Genomic DNA, 19,076 nt, shown 5'->3' on the forward strand with positions numbered 1-19,076 from the left:
AACGCTTTTGTTACCACGGATACACAGACCTGCATGTGACTCAGACTGGAATGCATCACACACACACACACACACACACCCACACACACACACACACACACACACAGGCTGATAAGACGTCTGGAGGTTGTGACTTTATTGTCATGACTTCATCACAGTTTCATTTTGACGTCTTTTTCTTTTTCTTTCACAACGTGTCACAAACTCTGAGCGTTACGATGGATTACTGGAAAAACTACACGTGGGGTTTTTCAGGAAATCTTGAAAGAGGTCGTAACACGAGCCGATTGAGAGCCTTTTCAAATTCAGAACAGGATGGCGATCTGACTCAGATGCACGTTAAGGCCCCGTTTCCACCAAACATTTTCTTCCTGTTGTTCCTAATGAGGATCGCCCAAGCTTTTTTTTGTTTTTCCCAATCACTTCAAGTTGAAAATCTTTCAACTTTTCAGAAGGACGCTGTTGTAGGAGAACAAGCGTCCTTTGTTTGATAGCCTAGAGGTTATGCACCCCATATACAGAGGTTATATTCTTCACATCAGCAGCCGGGAGTTTGACTGTATTCTGACGCCCTATGCTACACGTCATCCCCTCTCTCTCTCTCTCCTTCACAACATTTCCTGTCTCTCCTCAGCTGTCCTATCCAATAAAGGCACAAAGACCCCAAAAAGGAAAATAACTTTCAAGTCCTTGCTGGTCATTTTGAAACACCTGAAGGCACAAAAAGGGCAGGCCTGGACGAGACACACCTTAAATCCTCTCTCACTTTCTCTCTCTCTCTCTCTCTCTCTCAGTATTCATGTCCAGAGGCAGCTGTCACTCAGCCTGCAGATAGTGGTTTAAAACACCACTAAACAGTCTGTGCACACGTCCTCGCAGCCTAACAGGAGGTGACAGTAATCCGTCAGATTGAGTGTCAGGAGGTTGTGCGGCCCACTTTTCTCTTCACTCTCTCACACAGTAACCTGTTAACTCACTGCTCTAAGATTACACCGTTTAGCATGGACAACTATTTATATCCTCTGACCTCCAGTTATCTACGAGTGAGAGCGAGGAGAGAAGAATTCAGGAATCAGAGGTCCTGTGATGATGCTGTGCGGAGACTGAACGTATAAAAGCAGCTGATTGGTGTGGAGATACTCGCTGTTATCCTCCCACACACTGTTACTGTTAATGCTCCTGCTCCACCTGTCTGCGCCGTCTGCTTCTCCTCACACATTCTTCACACACTTGTCTGCATGTGGAGACGAGCCCAACACACACACACACACACACACACACACACACACACACACAGAAGGTGGACTTCCTGTAAAATCGAATGTAAAGCTGCATACTCCCCGCCTAAATTAATTATGCTACCTGCAGAGATCTCCCAGCAGCAGAGATGAGAGTATATCAGGTTGCACAAAGCACATGGAGGAGTCATCTTCCAGAGGAACCCAGAGCTCCAATTTTATTTCAGAAGTTGAGAGTTGAATCTTGTTTCCTCCGTCCTGTCGAGTTTTTAGTTTAGCTTCTAACATGTGTCACGATGTTTGCTGCTGTACAGAAAACACATATGAAGGGGGTTCACTACGTCATCCAGGTGAATTTCTCCCCCACTTCAAAACTCATTCTGGCGCCACTCTAGAGGGGAGGGGTCGTGACCTGTAATTAAGTTAATGTGCAGAAACAAATAATCCTGCAACACCGGAAATGTCCCTCAAACAACGTTCTTTAAGAATAGTTTATGAGGAAAAGAATTGTGTTGAAGTTTTGCTCACTTGATGAATCTGTGTTTGTCAATGCTCCTCGTCTCCTCCATTTTCTCTGTAATGTAGCTTTATCGGTTTTCTCACCTCATGTTCTCCTCTCTCACCGCAACCTGAGGGGCCACTAAGCCCGGGCCATCTCTCACGTATCGATTATGTTTAGCTTTCATCCGGATTCAAGCTTTTTACATGAAAGCCTGTCTGAGTTTAATCAAATCAAACAGCATCATCACAAAATAAAAGCCGGGCTTATAAAATAAAGGTGCCCTGCGTTAGCTCGGCTCGTTAGCCTTCTGGATGTAAGCGGAGACTGTGGAGCTATTCTGGACCTTGATAATCACTTTTAGCAGCGGTTCATGTTACAGGATGCTGCAGGTTTCTGGGTGTATTTATAGTTAGAAGGGAAACATTTGTGGTCGGCAGAGAAGGATGGAGAGCGCTCGCAGGCTTTGTTTCTGTCTGAATCAATGAGCACACAAACACTCTTTGTTTTTAGCTGTGTTGGTAGAAAGCAGGAGGAGGCTTTCAGGGAACACACACACACACACACACACACACACACTCCCTGCAACATAAAACATGCATGAGAGCAGCCGTTACACTGAATGCTGTAGTACACAGGATAAATTTAGAGTCTCACTTCTCCTTTTTGTTCTTTTTTTAATAGTGTAATAAGTTAGGATGCATTTATGCAAAGAAGGGAAATTTGAAGCAGTGCCCACTCGAGATACAGCGATACATCAGCCTGTTAGATATCAGACCTGTTGACAGACATCGGCACATCTGCAAATAACGTGGCACTAGTTGATGTCAGTAGCCGATGTCAATTTGTGTGCCACATTCATTTCTAGTACATCTAACTACTGAGAGAGAGAGAGAGAGAGAGAGAGAGAGAGAGAGAGAGAAGGTCCACTGTCCGTAAATCCCTCTTGTAAATGAAGCGGTTGAGGTTCCTTGCTCAGCTTCTCACGGCTTTGTTTTAATATTGTTAATGTACGGCTGCTTGCTGCTGATGCTGCGCTCTTATAAATAACAGAATATCGAGTGGAACTTTTCAAAACAAGAGGCGTAGTCGTTGTGTCTGTGAGCAGATTAAAGATGTTTGATAGAAAAACTCAATTAATTTAAAGGGAAAATCACATAAATCTAATATTAAATTAGACCCTAAGATAAGAGTAAAAAAATATTAAAGTATTGCAATTTATTTATTTGCAATCTGAACGTGAGGATTAAGGCAGAGGTTCATGTTCACAGTTGCAAGGAGCAGAGTGTTTTAAAGAAGTGAAACTCACACTATTTTCACATTTAGTGTCTGTTTTAAACCAGCAGTGAAGCAGCTTCATGTGACTGTATGTAAAGTTGAATATGCATCTGGTATCTGTGATAATATTTGACTTTTCTCTGAGGCAGTACTGTCCTACAGGAGATGCTAACTCATGATCTATATTTATTAAGGATGGGACAAAGAATGTTTATGATAAGATATCATCATTGTGACTCATGTGACTCAGAGCTCATAACAGAATTCCCTCACTGCGTCACCTCTTCATGACTCCTCAAGATGCTGAACAGACGTTAAGCGGCCAAAGAAGAAGTTGATGGAGAGATAAAAGAAGAAGAAGAAGACAGGAGGATAATGTCGGACAGCGGGGGAAAGAAGTAAAGGGATGATAAATGGTGAATGGATTTGAGCTTGTATATTTCTTTTCTAGTCTTCTGACTCTTCAAAGTGCTTTTACACTGCAGGTCACACCTACACATTCACACACTGATGGTAGAGGCTGCTGAGTAAGTTGACACATCGACATGTGACTGCAGGAGCTGAGGTTTAAAATCTTAACAAAAACTTTGTCAGTCAGTCGGTACTTTAAAAACAAAACCCATTATTTCCACAGGACCTGAACGCACCACCGTCTGTGGAGGAGTGGATTGTAAACAGGAAGAGTTAAACCCACCCATCCTCACACCGAGGACACACACACTTCCTGAAACGAGCAACCAACCCCCCTCCATCCATCCGTAACTCCACCCGCATCACGAGAGACGAGTGTGTGTGAAGAAATCAGCACATGTCTAAGAACCAAAGAAATTCCTTTAAGAATAACGAACAGAGGAGAATCTGTTTTAATCAAAGAAGGACAGGAAACTCTGAAACGAGAACTCAAAAGTAGATCTTGAACATATCTGTGCACAAGGAGAAAATTCATTTTCAGAGCGACGCCAAAACCATTAAAATCAGTTTTTACAGCAGCGCATGACTCAGACATGACACACTGACTGACACGACTTAGACACACACACATAAGTTAAAATAACATTTATAGAACACAGCGAGCAGGAAGAGAGGAACCACCACAACACACACACACACACACACACACACGACTGTTTGTCTACAGCTTTAAAAGGCCGAGCTGTTGTTCCACTGATGACCAGCCCTAAAGTATTTAATCTCCCTCTGCAACAAGCTGCAAACGGCTCTGAACAGAAGCTACAGAGGACAGCCTGCTTTCAAAGATACCACACACAAACACACACTATTTCACCACTAAATCTCAGTCGTTCATCAGGAGTGCATGTGCAAACATCTGTCCGCTGCCACTGAGCACGAGAGATAACACAAACCCTGTGTCCTGCTCTAAATCACAGGCGTTAAATACAGACATATAGTGTGTTTGAGTGTCTATTTACGACTGCTCTTTAGATTAGCAGCCTCTGTTTAGTCTTTAGTTTGGAGACAGCTTCCACAGAGAGTCACCACTTTCTTCTCACTGCTCCCGATGGACTCAAAAGTTTAAAAACAGCTCGTTTAAAATAGCAGCAAACATGCACTATCTCGCTTTTCCTGCAGGTGCAGATCTCAGCTGTAAGGCCTGGGATGTGGTGGGTGATAAACAGCAGAAGTTTGTTCATGCACGCTGCAGGAAGATACAAACATGTGTAGGATTAAAGATTTGATGTCTGAGCTCTGTTATCTTTCCATGTGATATCCTGATATATTCTGATGTCAGAGTGACAGACTGTGTGTGTGTTTGTGTGTGTGCGCTACCTGAGTCACAGATTAAATACCAGCTGTGCTTCCCATCTGTCACTACAGCGCTCAGCCTCCGGCGGGCCACGAGCCCAGACCAAATAAGATAATGATACAGTCCTCATCATCCCCTTCCAAATGCTTCAACTTTTAAATCTATCGCTCAAATATTCACGCTATTAAAAGAAAGCAGAGTCACACAAAAGTTGCATCATTTTATCTGCAACTACAATTGAATAAATCCAGACAACGGATTTGACATGGTGTGATCTGACAGATGAGAAAATATCCTGCAAAGCCTGGAAATTTAGCCTGCAAAGGTTTTCAGCTGAAATCTGAATCTATCATCTGTCCTGTCTTTCGATAAAGGCATCAAATCAAAATCTTTATTCAAAAAGTAGAAATGTTTTATCCATGAATATCTCCTCCTCTCTAAAACAGACAAACTCAGCGATCAAAACCAGGAGAAAAAAAAAGAAGTCAAATCAGGCTGGACTGACGAAACTTCAGGACCAACGAAACCTTATCATCCACATTTGTGGATCTTGGAACCGTTACAAAATCAAGAGTAAACAGACAATTGAAAACTCCTATTAGTTTAGTCTCCTATTTGCATTGCGTCATAGTATCTGTGTTTGTACAGTTTCACTATTTCTGTATTTCTTCACGTCAAATGCTTCAGTTTTAATCCGAGAAGCAGAGCAGGGACAGGGGTTGCACATAAACCATGATTTAAGACCTGTATGCATGGCATCTACTTTGTAATTTACATATGAAGCAATGCTCATTAAATGTGTCTGTGTTGGAAAAAAAAAAAACACAATAAAAAGACCGATGCAGAGCTGGCTAAACACTGAAGCTTCAGGGTCAACCACATGGTGACCTGCTTGAGAGAGGAGGGGGGGGCGGGGGGAGACAGCGCCCTACAATGTTTTGAATTTGGACTGCAGTACCCGTTTTAAACACTAGGTGTCAGCTCCTTAGAATATATATATATACATTTTGCTCCTTTAAGGATTCATTGGAGATCTTCCCAAAACAACCAGACCATAGTTCCCCTGCTGCAGGCTGCATCTACAACACACACACACACACACACACACACACACACACACAAAAACCGGCTCTGAATAAAAAATAACAGAGAGGTGTAGAACCGTTGCATCATCTTGTTGCTGCACTCTCCTTCAGGGAAAGTATCTTGCTGCAAACAGCAGGACTTCAAACTATCAGGAGATAATCTGTCACGGAGCTGAAATAGAAGTTCACCTGATTCCATTACCTATGTGGGTCAGCAGCAGACTGCTTTGTTCTGTAGTGTTCAGAACGCGCTGTTACTCACTTTTTGAAGGGCTTACATAAATGATATCACTCATTGTGTATGATTATATAAATGAGACTTTCTGTAGCTCGTATCTCTATTATTTGCCGGTGCGGTGACACAGTTCCTGCAACAGAAAGAATTCACTTTTGTGTTTTCACAGGGGTCGTTTTTTTGTTTAGTGCACCAACACTGTCCCTTCCTGCTGAATCACAGGTGATAAAACATCAAAACTGGGAGGAGAGAAGAAGCGCTGTAACCTCTGTGTGCTTCTGTCGGCTATATAGAGACATTCATTGGCCTGGTTTTCACCGAGCACGTCTCAGTAGGGAGCTCCAATAATACGCCTGCTTTTCCACACTTCAAGCTTTTTATACAAACACTTCACGTTTTCCCATGGTGTTTATCTGCGTACCAGTTAAATAACCTCTGTAGCTGCATAACAGCACCCTGCACATAAAGCTCTCTTAATGGCATTGCTTACTATAAGCTTCTTTATTGGCCTCGCTGGATGTCCATGCAGGGTAATGCAGGAGACAGACTGGCTAATAGACCAACCACTGAGGCTCTCTCAGAGCTGGATATAGGAGTGCCATTGTTGTGGATTTCCTGCAGACAGACTCGGTGTAAACTTACACAATGTTCATACTTGATTCATTGTGTCGGCTGTTCAGTGTAAGTGAGAGGGAGGCTACATGTGGTCATATGAACTCCTTGACTAGTGCTAATGTTGTATTCAGCTCATGTGATGGATATAAATGTTTTTAAAGGCCAGACTGATGAGCTTCTAAAGGTTTGAGATGAATACACACACTGACTGGAGTAAAATCTTGAGCTGAAATAAAGTTTAACTTTACTTTGTCGATGCTGCTTCAATAAAAGTCTGAAAAGATATTCAGAAAAGTTTTATCTTAAGGAAATAACTTTATCAAAACCTTTGATTACAAACCTATATTTAACATTCTGCTCTCTCAGTGCTTTCACCGAATGGCTTTTCTTGGTATTTAATAATAATAATAATAATAATGAATTGTATTTATAAGCGCCTTTCAAGATACACAAGGACACTGTACAACAATCAACATAAAAAAACAACGATGGATAAAAATCAGCATACAATAAAATAAATTAAATGTAGGACAGTGGAATTGCAGTTAAAATGTTAGAGTGAGTAGGCGATCTTGAACAGATGGGTTTTGAGTCTGGATTTGAAGTCCAGATAGGGGGCGTGGTCAGACACAGCTCATTTACATATTTAAAGGTACAGACACAGAAACAGCCTGTTCTGAGCAGGGCTGAAATAGAGGGGTTTATAGACATGATCAAATACAGGATCAGAGTGGATTTAGAACAAGAAACTTCACACACATGTTGAAGAGGAGCTCTGAGACTTATTTACACTGAAGAGGAGGAGGCTATGTGACCTTTAACTTTTTGAGAAATTGTCATATATGTTGCAAACCATGCTAATACACAATCTGTGCAAAGGAGGTCATAAATAACAGATTTCACTAAAATATTTATAATTTTTTGGTTTTCTATGACATGACGCGAGCACTTTCTATAAGAGCAATGATGTATTTGTATTACGGCTAACATCTCGTGTTCCTGTGGGGTTGACGTGTCACTTTAATGTTTCTTTGGGGGACATTAGCTGCTGCGACTGCTCCATCATACACATGTTGTGCCTCACTCTGCTCGCACTTCCTGTTGTAAAGTAATGCACGTCTCCCAGGAGCTCAGAGAAAAGTCCAAAAACACTTTTAATACTTTTATCTTCTAAATGTTTTTGTTTATATCACAGCTTTTCCTTCTATATCCTGTTCTCTCATACTCGTTAATGGGAGCTCTTCCCAAATGTTAATCCTGCAGGGACACGGCTGTTAATGGTGTTTATTACTCTGTTTGTGTTGCAGACGGGACACACACGTAAACACACAAACAACAGAGTATCTGCACTCAACAATGAAATAAGGAGGTTTTTTTTAGCTATCAATCACTTCGCATTAAACTTTCGTTACTCTATTCAGGAATTATTTCTTCATGCATGCAAGCACATGATTTATTTTCTCTTTATTAAAACACTGTTTGACATTTTTTGTCTGAAAAATGACAAAACAGAATAATAAGTGAACTCTAAAAGGTTGTCAATTATCGTCCTTTCAATCCTTTGACTGAAGAACCTAAAACTTCTCCAAGCTCCAAACAGATAAAGTGAATTATTTGCAGAAGTAAAACTTGTATAAATGACTTCCCTTTCTTTGATAGTAAGCCACAAACCCTCTCAAAGAGATAAATTAAACCACTTATAGGAAGAATGTGCGACTTTTTGATCCAGTAGATGTCGCCCTTGAGCACCAGCATGAAACCAAAACAAACTTCTGTTTGGCGGTGATAATTTAGCTGACATCATTGACTTTTGCGGAGCTTTTACATTTTGGTATCAGACTGGTTTTCTGTCTTTCGTTGTCGCTGACTTAGGAGGCGGAACAGCTGACAAATCCAGGAACTCGTAAGTTATAGCTAATTTAACATCAGCAGCTTTTGTCGCTTGGTTATGTCGTCATTCTCAAAGAAGCATGACAAAGCTCTTTAACACAGTGGCACAGAAACCCCAACAGCCAAACAATGCAGACACACAAAGGCTCTCAAAGCCTACCATGACAATACTACTCATGCTGCAGACCACGTTGGCATGCTGTTATCACTTCACCCGGCTCAAACTTGAGTTTCGATGCCAGATGGGGAGGAGAAATGTTTCAACCTTTCCTGATTTTTAAACTTGTAAAAAAAAAAACCTGAGTTTAGCATCATTAGGTGAGTAAACCAACCTGTGCAGAAGTGGAATAAAACCAGAAACATCTGTACCTGAATCGCCCTCTTCATTCTTACTGCCCGCTAATAATCCATGCATGCTCTGTCAGACGTGATGTAGTCTTTGGTTATTCTATTTTTTTGTGTGTTTTATGTCCATTTTGGTCCTTTTACCATCTCCATCTCCTCTCTGCCTGCTGCAGACTGGTCCACCCAACTGTTTTGGCTTTTACGAGTCAAAACTCCAGGGGACTCTAAATCGATCACATGATGATCAACTGATTAAGACCTGCCGTAATCCTAATTCTAGACTCTCTCTCTCTCTCCCTGTGGACCCCAGTCTCTTTGTTTCCACTGAAATGAAATCAGGAGTGTTTCTGAGCAGCTTCTTAGAAAATAAATCAAAGTCTACCAAGTCATGAAAAGGCTGTTTGTTTTGGTAAATGTCACTCTTCTCTCTTCCAAAACAAACAAATGCACGTCCAAAGAAAGCGCTCAGAAACGAATGGGCATCGACTACAACACATGCAGAAAATCTTAAATCAGCATTCGCTTAACTACTACCGGCTGTTTAACCTTTAAGTAAATCTAAATGTATAAATATTGAGATTCTTCCATAATCTTCACTGAAAACATCTCTGCCATCTGCTCGTCAGGTCTGTAATGTTGCATTTGTGTTATCTACAGTACGCTACATCATGATGCATTGGGCTCTAACAAATTCTGTCTTCTTCTGTTTTTCTCTAATGCAATCTGTTTCAAAAGCGCCGGTGGAGCAGTGGTTACTTTGCACGCCCCATGCACAGAGGCTATAGTCCTCCAAGCAGGCGGCCCGGGTTAGAGTCCAACCTGTGGCTCCTTTCCTGCATCCAGGTAGAACAACATGTCACAAGAGAATCACAAAAATGAGACTCTAGTTCGAGTTTTGTTGAGAATAAATGTGAATCTCTTCTTCTTTTATTTTACTGTAAGCCAGTTAATAATCAGCTGTTAGCCTCCAGTTCAGCTCGGTTTGCTTTACTGCTCTCTGTTCTGTTCTGTTCTGTACCGGTTCTAGTTTCATGAGTCCTGCAGCCCTTCTATGTCACCTCGCAGACAAAAACACTCACACTCAGGGTGTGGGCGAGGGCTCAAGAGAGGACAGAAAATGACTATAGTGTCAGTTTGTTCTTCCATGACAACCATGAGATTTACTGTTTCTGTTTCTCTGTGCTCACGTCTACCACTGACTCTGAATCTTCCTTTCTTTATTTGGATTTTGTCTCTTCAATAGATATTTTTAACAGCTGGTTAAATCCTGTAAAAACAACACAGTTGATGATACTTTTTTTTTGCATCCTCTCTACAAAAAACTGCCTGGCAACAAGTGTGGTTATCAGATCTCCCTGGTTGAATACAAATCTCAGCCTGAGAGAGGGGGGGGGAGAGAGGGGGGGGGCTTAATTGCATCATGTGGCCCTCATGAGACCGGTCACTTGACGGGGGCCGAATACCACGGTGGGAAAGGATTCCTGGAATTTCAATAGGATCCTTGCATTTTTCCTGCAGATCAAGAAGCAAGACGTAAAAGTCGAGCAAATTCTGTCATGCAGATTCTTCTTTACAGTTGCAGCAGCGGCCATTTCAACAAGTTTATATCTGTGACTGAAGGATTTTTTTATTTGCACTACTCGGCTGCAGAAAGCTCTAAAACACACATACACTCACTTTGCTCCAGGCTTAAGGGAAACAGTTTGCTGGTTTCTTACAGGATCTGTGCATCATTCATCCAGCGCTATCTTAAAGGGCGCACTGACCCCCAAAGTCCAGTTCATTAGACGAGTGTGAGTGCTAAGGATCGCCTTCAAATATCAAAACACACACACATACATGAGGCTTAATATCTGAACTGATGAAACCCTCAGTTTTGTTTCTGATGTAGTCTGTCGATTCAGAGTCTTATTTATCTAACCCTGGAGGGTCACTATTGTAAAAGAAAAAAGTGCTGCAGGGTTGCAGATTTCGAGGCGGCCTCTTTTGTTTGGGGCAATTACACTCAAATATTAATGCAGTGATTATTTATTAATGCTAAAATGCTGCACGCAGGTTTAAAGGAATTAGCGAGGTCACTTTGGTTCAAGTGTAGAAATAAAAGTTAAGTGACCTTAGTTCCCATTATTTATACTGATCCCGCTTGTGTGTCATCTCAAGCTGCATCTGTACGTCTTCTAAATTCTGCCAACAAATTCTCAGAGGACTTTCTGAAAAACACTTACAGCGCAGAGCGTCTATTCTCAGAGTGCTCGATAATGAACTGCAGACTTTCAGAGCAGAATTGTAGTCGTGTCATCGCCTTATCTGTGAGGCTCAACATGCCTCCTCAGCTCTATCAGAGACATTTCATGCTGCAGAGATGTGTGTGTGTGTGTGTGTGTGTGTGTTTCTCTGTTCTGGCACTCTGACAGATAGAGGATCACAGTCGTCTCCTACACGGCGGCTGACAGAGTGCATTGATTTAATGTTACACAATGATCAATGTTGTTCCATGTGCGGGAGTTGCTCTGGAGTGGACACTCAGTAGTTTCAAATTCGCTCTCAACATGGACAAGAAATCACAACGTGCACCCCCAGAAGATTTTGTCGCTTGGCAACAACTTCAGGAATTGGATGTTTGACTTCAGCTGCAAAAGTGGATTCAAATGTGTCTCATGTTACATATGCTGGAAAGCTTTTAAATCTCAAAACATCTTTCTCTCTCTGGCTCGCTCTGTGCATTCCCATCATAGTACTGTATGTTACCAACCACATAATTTCCTGGCAGCTACTGAGTTCTCGTAGGTTTCTCTGGATCTTGTCTTTATTGTTTTTGTTGCAAATGGATCCGCTGTGATGCAAGAAAAAATTCTGAGAATTTAAGTTGGTTTGTATTCTCCAGCACGCACTTACCCCTCACCATATATATCTACATCTTTACATATGTACACCTACATTCCTTTCAGCAAACAAACAGAAAAATAAATGAATGAAAGTTACAAAACAAAAGCAGCAGTAACAGAGATTTCCTGAGACTTTCACACCGATAGAGAAACAGTATCCTCATGCCTTCTCTGTCAAAATGCAGGAAATAGCATCATTCTTACCACTGCTTTACAGAAGGACCCAATTGATCTTGATCCCACTCTCACTCGGCCCCCACCCCAGAAGTTTGGCTCGCGTGACGCCCCCGACTATGACTACAGTGTTTGAACTTTGTGAAATCCCAACTGGCCATTAAAAGCAGTTATTGAACGAAGGAGGAGTATAAATCCTGCCATTAAGAGATGTGGATACAGTACAGTGTCGGTAATACAGTCATCTATTATATTCCTCTGAAGCAGGATGAACACACACAAACTGGAAGCAGGCAAAGGCAGCACATACACTTACAAAGCCAGGTAAACCTCGCTCTAGAGCGTAGACACTGGACTCCAATAACTTCTAATTACTCCTTGTAAAGCAATCCACCCAACACCTTCTTATGACATCCAAACAACTGGAACCAACACATGTTTTTCTGAGATATTGAAAAAGGTAATCCTGTCTCAGCCTAACTTCTTTAAATGTGGTGTGGATGTAACTTCAATCTCTCTCTCTGTGCCTGATTTCTGATTCTCTCCACTGTCATATCTCTAAAAGGCATAAAGAGCTGGTTGTTAAAGGACAGTTCAGGTAGGAAGAGGTCGACCAAACAGCGATCAATTTTCAGAACCCACGTTACCTGTGAACGTCAAGTTAGAGGAGAGTGCTACAAGCTGATAATCTAAAATAATCAATGTTGAACGGCTTATGTCAAAGGAAAACCGAGCAGAGAGGTGAGGGAGATGTCCGGGCTAAGTGGAAGGTGGGGGGGAAGGTGTGCGGATGATGTCATCAGAGTGCAGCATCAGCATCCAGGAAGAGGCCGAGTTCACTTCACTTTTCTTCCTCTCTGACACGAGGACCGCGGGGGGAAAAAGACGGTGGACTCAACCCCCCCCCCCTCAGCACTTTCCCCCCCTCGGCCGCCCCCGGGAGCAAAGTCATTACGATGACCCGAGTTCAAACAATGTCTCCGTGTCTCTCTTTGGATAGAAACCTCCATGCACCATTAACCTCAGGCGATCCATCACCTGTCTGCCTGCTCAGTGGGCTGTAATACACCGTTAATGTACCTGCAACGACCGATACCGGCCTTTAATGGAGCTCGCCGTCTGCAGCAGGTACTGCTCAGGTAATATGAGGAGCAGACTGTTTAATGTCTTCTTTTGTATCAGCAGATAAGAAAATTAGGAAAGGACAACATCAGACTTTACTTCTTAACCCTTTGTGGATGAAACGTAAAAATTGCTTTCTGAATCAAACTTCCAGTTTACAAAAAATAACTAGAACCCCCGACAACCGGTCAAGTAGCAGTCAAAGGTTGAATGTTACCATGACAACCGATCTGTAACATCCTACTCTTCTCTTGTGGTGCAAAGCGTACCAATGCAATCCTAAAAGGTGGAGCTAAACGTGCCATGTTTAGTTCTACAATTAATTTACATTTTTGTTGATTTTGTGGAGATTAGTTTCAAGGCTTTTCTATTTATTTTTATTCTTTTGATAACAATGTGAGCACGTAGCGCTGCGCCATGGACGACCTCCGAGGTGCAGAGGGAACTGGACGGCGGTGTGCGGAGTGAAAAAGTGTTTTTTTTTTAACTTGTTGAGCAAAGGATGGCTGCAGAGGGGTTCGTGAGGAAATCAGAAAAGAAGAGCAAGAAGCTCCGCAGCGAGTACAGAAGAGTCAAAGAGCATAACAGCAAAAAAAAGATGTGGAAATGGTTTCAACTTATGGACGCCATCTGAAGCCACAGACACACTAAGAGAGGGCCTAAACATTTCACTTGGACCATAAAGAAAATTTAAAAAACACCAGATTTAATCAAATGTGCTCCATGAAACCCTGAATAATATCATCACAGAGCAGAGGTGCACTCACACAATCACTCTGACTTTTGAACACCAAAATCTGATCAAGAGGATTGTGTTTGATAAGAGCTCGATCGAGGATTTAGTCGATTGTTAAATCTAAATATTTGCCTCATGTTTTGTCTTCATGTAAACAAAACGAGAGCTGGTTCTATGAGGGAGGAAAGCAGAGCGACGTGGCTTAGTGAGAGCCTGTAAACCCTGCAGATAAAGAGGTTAACCTCCTGCTCTCCGTGGACGGGAGGGTGTTAAATGATTAGCAAGAAGCAGAGAGGAAACCTGCCGCCGTCAAAACTACAACTTCACAACAACGTGGGGAAAGACGAGCTCTTTCCTGAGACATTATTTTATCTTTAAAGTTACCGCTCTTTGATAACACACGAGGGGAAGGAAATATCAACCTGACAACAGGAAGAAGGAAAAAAGGAGCAAGTTTGTGCCAAGATAAAAAGAGACATTTTAAGGAATAATAAGAAACTTTTTCATTAATTTACTGGACAGGAAGTCCCGCCCCAAGCCTGTTGATTGACAGCTGGTCCCTTAAAGATAGCAAAAAGTAGCAGGTGTGTCGGAGGAGGGTCAAACTAGAAAAGAGAAAAGCTCCTGCACACTGTCTCCCTTCATGCTGACATATTTATTAGTTAGTACAACTTTTTGGAAGGTCGGCTAGACCGAAACGTTGTCGTTTGCCGCTGCCATGACAGAGCCGCCATGACAGACAAGACGTGTTGCCATGGAAACAACGGATGTGAGGTCAAAGGTCTGGCTGCATGAAAGCTGTTGCTGTCTGTGCTGCTGTGATAAAAACTTCATGTAGATTATACTCGGATACATCAGCTCGTCTGTAAACATATTCTCTTTCGGTCGGTTTCGCCGGTCGCCTTGACTACGGTCAACCAGGAGTTCGTTTTCATCGAGGGTTGGCGTAGCAGAGACAATCACTCCCAGGATAGAGTCAGAAATCAGAGAGAGAGAGATTCATGCCAATAAAGCTTCATAGATTGAATTGAGAGAGAGTGAGGACTGACATGCAGGAAAGGAGCTACCTGCCGGATGCAAACCCGGGTCGCCCGCTCGGAGGACTACAGACTCCGTACAAAGGGGCGCACGCACGCACACTAACCACTAGGCCACCGGCGCCCCCTTTGTTGGCACTTTTATGACTCCATTCAGAAATTACTCAACACCAAATTGAGCTTTAAAGGCAGTTGTCAGATAAAATACAAAACATCTTTCTGTTTCTTGTGTTCTCTAGAGGGACCCTGTGGGAGTCCCTGCACCCCATATTGAGCCACCCTGCTGAGGAGGACTCTTCAACAAGCTGCACAAACGTCAGCCGACATTATCCGCCGCTGTGTTTCTGAATTATTGACGAGCAGACGGAGGCGAGGAGGTCATGTGATCCGCTGCCCTCTGCGTCACCTGCCTGCTCCTCCATTCCACCTGCTCCCTTACATCCTGCAAACGAGACAACAAGACGACCAGCAGACACTTACACTAAACTGTCACTCCCGCTTCATATGCACAGATCGGTTACTGCACATTAAACCGGCCAATCAGCAGGCGGAATAAAGCAGCAGGATGTCAGTGATTGGCTGGGATTTGAAGGTATAGCTGCAAACTGGATTAAGTGGGTGAACAGCAGTAACCCTTTAATCCAGAGGGTGAAGGAAGGAAGAGCCAGACACAGAGAGAGGGGGGGGGGGGGGGGGGGGAGCGAGAGAGAGGAAGAGCCTTTCCTGTCCTGGATTCCAGATTCGTCAGCAGCAGAGGAATGCTGCCGGCCCGGCTGCTTTTGAGTTTTTACCCACCTAAACACAAACATCAACAGTTTGCTTCAGCACACACGGCTGCAGACTCAATCTGACTTTGCTGCGTTCATTATTTCATTCAGAAACTTCTGGAAGTGATTACAAGAAAACAAAAAGTCAGCGTTTAATTAAAGGTTACGTTTGGTGTGCATGATGCGCCGGCCCCCATGGATTCGACGTTTCACTTCAGGAGTCACACAAACTCCTGAAGTTTTCAGAGTGAGCTGAACGCAAGCAGACAAATCTTTCACTCCGACTTTATCTGAAGTTTCTCCTGCAAGCCTCGTCTGAAAGTCAAAGTTTGATTGGATATTTTGGATTCTCCCTTGATTGACAGGAAAGGCTATTTTCCCCAGGATTCAAACGTGGAGCTTGAGTTTTATACTTTTGTACAGAATCTCAGCAGTGACTGATATTTAAAGATCTGATCTACAGCCAGATAAGAACTCCAAACTCTAATCTCCAGCGTTCAGAAAAAGTTTTTTTCTTGCAGCAGCAAAACAATCAATTGAAACCCCGAGCCATTTGTCTGAAGCAGTTATCTGGATCAATTAGACCTCATCAGCGTCCCACATCCTACCATCACATGCTTGTCTCTGCTTGTTTCTTACTATAAAGGCTCCATTTCAGCCTCCTCACAGCAGGGATTTTATGTTATCTGCCATTTGGGAGGGCTGTGTGTAAGCCTCAGCTGAGCGTGGAGCCGGGGGGGGGGTTTAAACCTCGCTGGCTCTCATGTGAGCAGGGGCTTGCACCGTCTGGATTAGAGTCAAACGCATTACCGCGGAGCCCTAATGCAACCCGTGCCGACTGGACGCTCCTCTGCTGCACATCGATTCATCGAGCAGGGAGAAAACAACTGGATTACATAATTCATGGGACTGATGGGGCTCCATTTGTAGGCCGGCTTCAACGGGGAGAGGGGGGGGGGGGCATTGTAAAGCAGAGTTACCACCGCGCTGAAGAGGAGTTCATACGTTCAAACACGACAGAATAAACTAAAAAATATCCTCAAACTGTGCAGACATTTTGAAACTAGATATTTCTTTTATTGATGACATGGCAAAATGAATGACACTTATAACTGCTGTATTTCTGCATATTTGGGCATGTTCTGTCATGCCTGGATATTTGCTCTCTGCTGCAGGATCACGGGGATACTATGCAGAGAAATACATTAAACAGGTGAATCCAGCTTCACTTGTCAACATACAAGTCTGATTTGTTCTATAAAAAACAGAAAGCGCTGCAGTGTTTGAGTGTGAAATAATCATCTCCTTGGATCCCTGATCGGTGATAAAGTTTGTTTGAGTCAAACCTCGTTTAAAAATCTGAAAGTTGGTGATCGAGAAATACTGAGCGTCTCTCAAGAACAAGTCTTTGGAAGCAAAAGTTCCCGCTTTTTCTCCCCCAGACGACGCCGGCGGTAATAAATGCACCTTTCTGAAAACCCTCAATGTTTTCATGATGGACAACAAATGATAATATGTGGAAAGGGTTTGGTGTCATTTTAAGAATTATATTCTCTATAATATGTCCTGTCTCGACAATAAAGGCAGAAAAAGCCCCCAAAAAGTGGCGCCGGTAGCCTAGCAGCTATGTCGTGCACCGTGGACAGAGGCTTTAGTCGTCGTCGCAGCAGCCGTGGGTTCAAATCTGACCTCGGCCCTTTGCTGCGTGTCCTCGCTCTCTCTCTTCAGCTCAGCCCAAAATCTTACAAATAAAGGATTATATTCCTGATATATTCTAACACACAATAAAAAACGTGCCTCTTTGAAGAAGGTTCACAACCCACAAAGGTGTAAATGTTAGATAATTGACTGTAAAGCTAAAATGTGATTATGTTTAGACGGGTTTGGTGTCATGTGAGGTGTTGTGAACTCCACCGAATGAAAACTAAAAACTGCTCAAAACTGTGTCATGCATGAATATTCAACCTCCTCTCCAGAATGCTGCATTACAATAAAGTCTATTGTGATGCATTCAGGTGTCTCCACCTTCACTTATCAATGTGCCACTCTGATTTGTTTTTAAACTGGAGGTGTGACTCTCTCTCTCTCTGGATTTCAGGTCAGTGACAACATTGTTGTGAGCCAAATCTCAGCAAGAAATCTGACGTTTTAACTCAACCAAGGCTATCAGGAAATACTCATCTTCCCTCAAGACTAAGGCTGTGTGTCCAAAAGTTCATGCTTCTTAAAACATCAAAACAGCACCAGCTTTCTTAAGATGTGTTTGCAACACATAAAGGTTTTAAAGATGGATGAGCCAATATAAAGTATACATCTGATTGTATTTGCACGGGGTTTGGTGAACTCTGCTGAATTATACGTGTTTTAAAAGTAAATGAAAACACATTTTAATACAGAAGTATAACTCCTTAATTAAGCAGAAACAGTCTGTAGTGGGGTTCAGCCTCATTCCTCATGAGCTCCCTTCCGCGAGTGAAACTTAATCCGGATGAGTATCTGCTTCTGCGGAATTTGAAACCACTAGAAGGCTTAATAAAAACAAAAAACTCTCACCTTTTCCAGTTTATCTTTGGATAACGTGAAGACTTTTGTTCAGCAGATAAGAAGCGGAGGGGATAGAACACATAGAAGGGGTTTAAAAACTTACATATCTGCTGATGAGGGTCCGAAGAGTGCTGAAATCCATCCCCATCTTGTTCCTCTTTACTCTCCGGACACTTCTTCTTCTTCTTCTTGTAACGTCGTTTTTCCAAAGAGGTTATTTCACGCTAACTTCTCTTTAATTCTCCGGTGTTGTCCATGACTGTCAGCCCCGCTGCTCGTCTTCCTGGATAAAACACAAAGTCCGACAGAGCCGAGTGAACAATGCGTAAAGACCTGAACTCACCTACGCCTCACTTTCAGGAAAAAAAGAGGAGTGTCTGCGCGTCTTTCTCACCGTTCAAACAGGCACGGGCAAGTGTGTGTGTGTGTGTGTGTGTGTGTGTGTGTGTGTGTGTGTGTGTGTGTGTGTGTGTGTGTGTGTGTGTGTGTGTGTGTGTGTGTGTGTGTGTTCTCCTCCTCCTCCTGAGAGAGTGAAGAAGAAACTAGTGTCAGGTCTCTCCTCCTCTTGCTCCTCCTGCCTCTCGTTTCCTCTCACAGTGCGCACTAATAATCTGCTTGTGTCGCGCCACGGCAAAAGGAGCTTTTCTCTCATTACGTCACGGGGTGCCAGGTGGTGTTGGTGGTGGCTGTGGCTGTGGGTTTGCGCTGCAGGTGAGCGCATGCGCACTCTAGCGATTTTGGCGTGTAATTGATTGGACATAAGCGTTAATTAAGTTTTTGATTGAGAGTGCAAGAAAGTACAAAATAAGAGAAAATATTACAGGGCTTAAAAAATGATAAGTGTGTGTGTGTGTGTGTGTG

The 19,076-nt window shown here is 42.9% G+C and overlaps 1 protein-coding gene across 7 annotated transcripts in view; it reads right to left on the reverse strand.

Annotated features, from left to right (window-relative positions):
* The window catches only part of atp11a (ATPase phospholipid transporting 11A), a 38,881-nt gene extending 20,059 nt beyond the window's left edge, over positions 1 to 18,822 (reverse strand). For all 7 annotated transcript variants that reach the window (XM_020655372.3, XM_065951850.1, XM_065951849.1 and 4 more), the window contains exons 1-2: positions 18,610 to 18,822; positions 18,319 to 18,498 (exon numbers count right to left, since the gene is read on the reverse strand). In XM_020655372.3, coding sequence (XP_020511028.2) covers positions 18,319 to 18,363 — 45 coding nt within the window. In that variant the 5' untranslated portion in view covers positions 18,364 to 18,498; positions 18,610 to 18,822. The remainder of the gene's footprint in view (positions 1 to 18,318; positions 18,499 to 18,609) is intronic.
* Positions 18,823 to 19,076: the final 254 nt, after the last annotated feature.

The sequence above is a fragment of the Labrus bergylta genome, chromosome 24 (assembly GCF_963930695.1).
Source record: "Labrus bergylta chromosome 24, fLabBer1.1, whole genome shotgun sequence".
NCBI classification, from domain to species: Eukaryota; Metazoa; Chordata; class Actinopteri; order Labriformes; family Labridae; genus Labrus; species Labrus bergylta.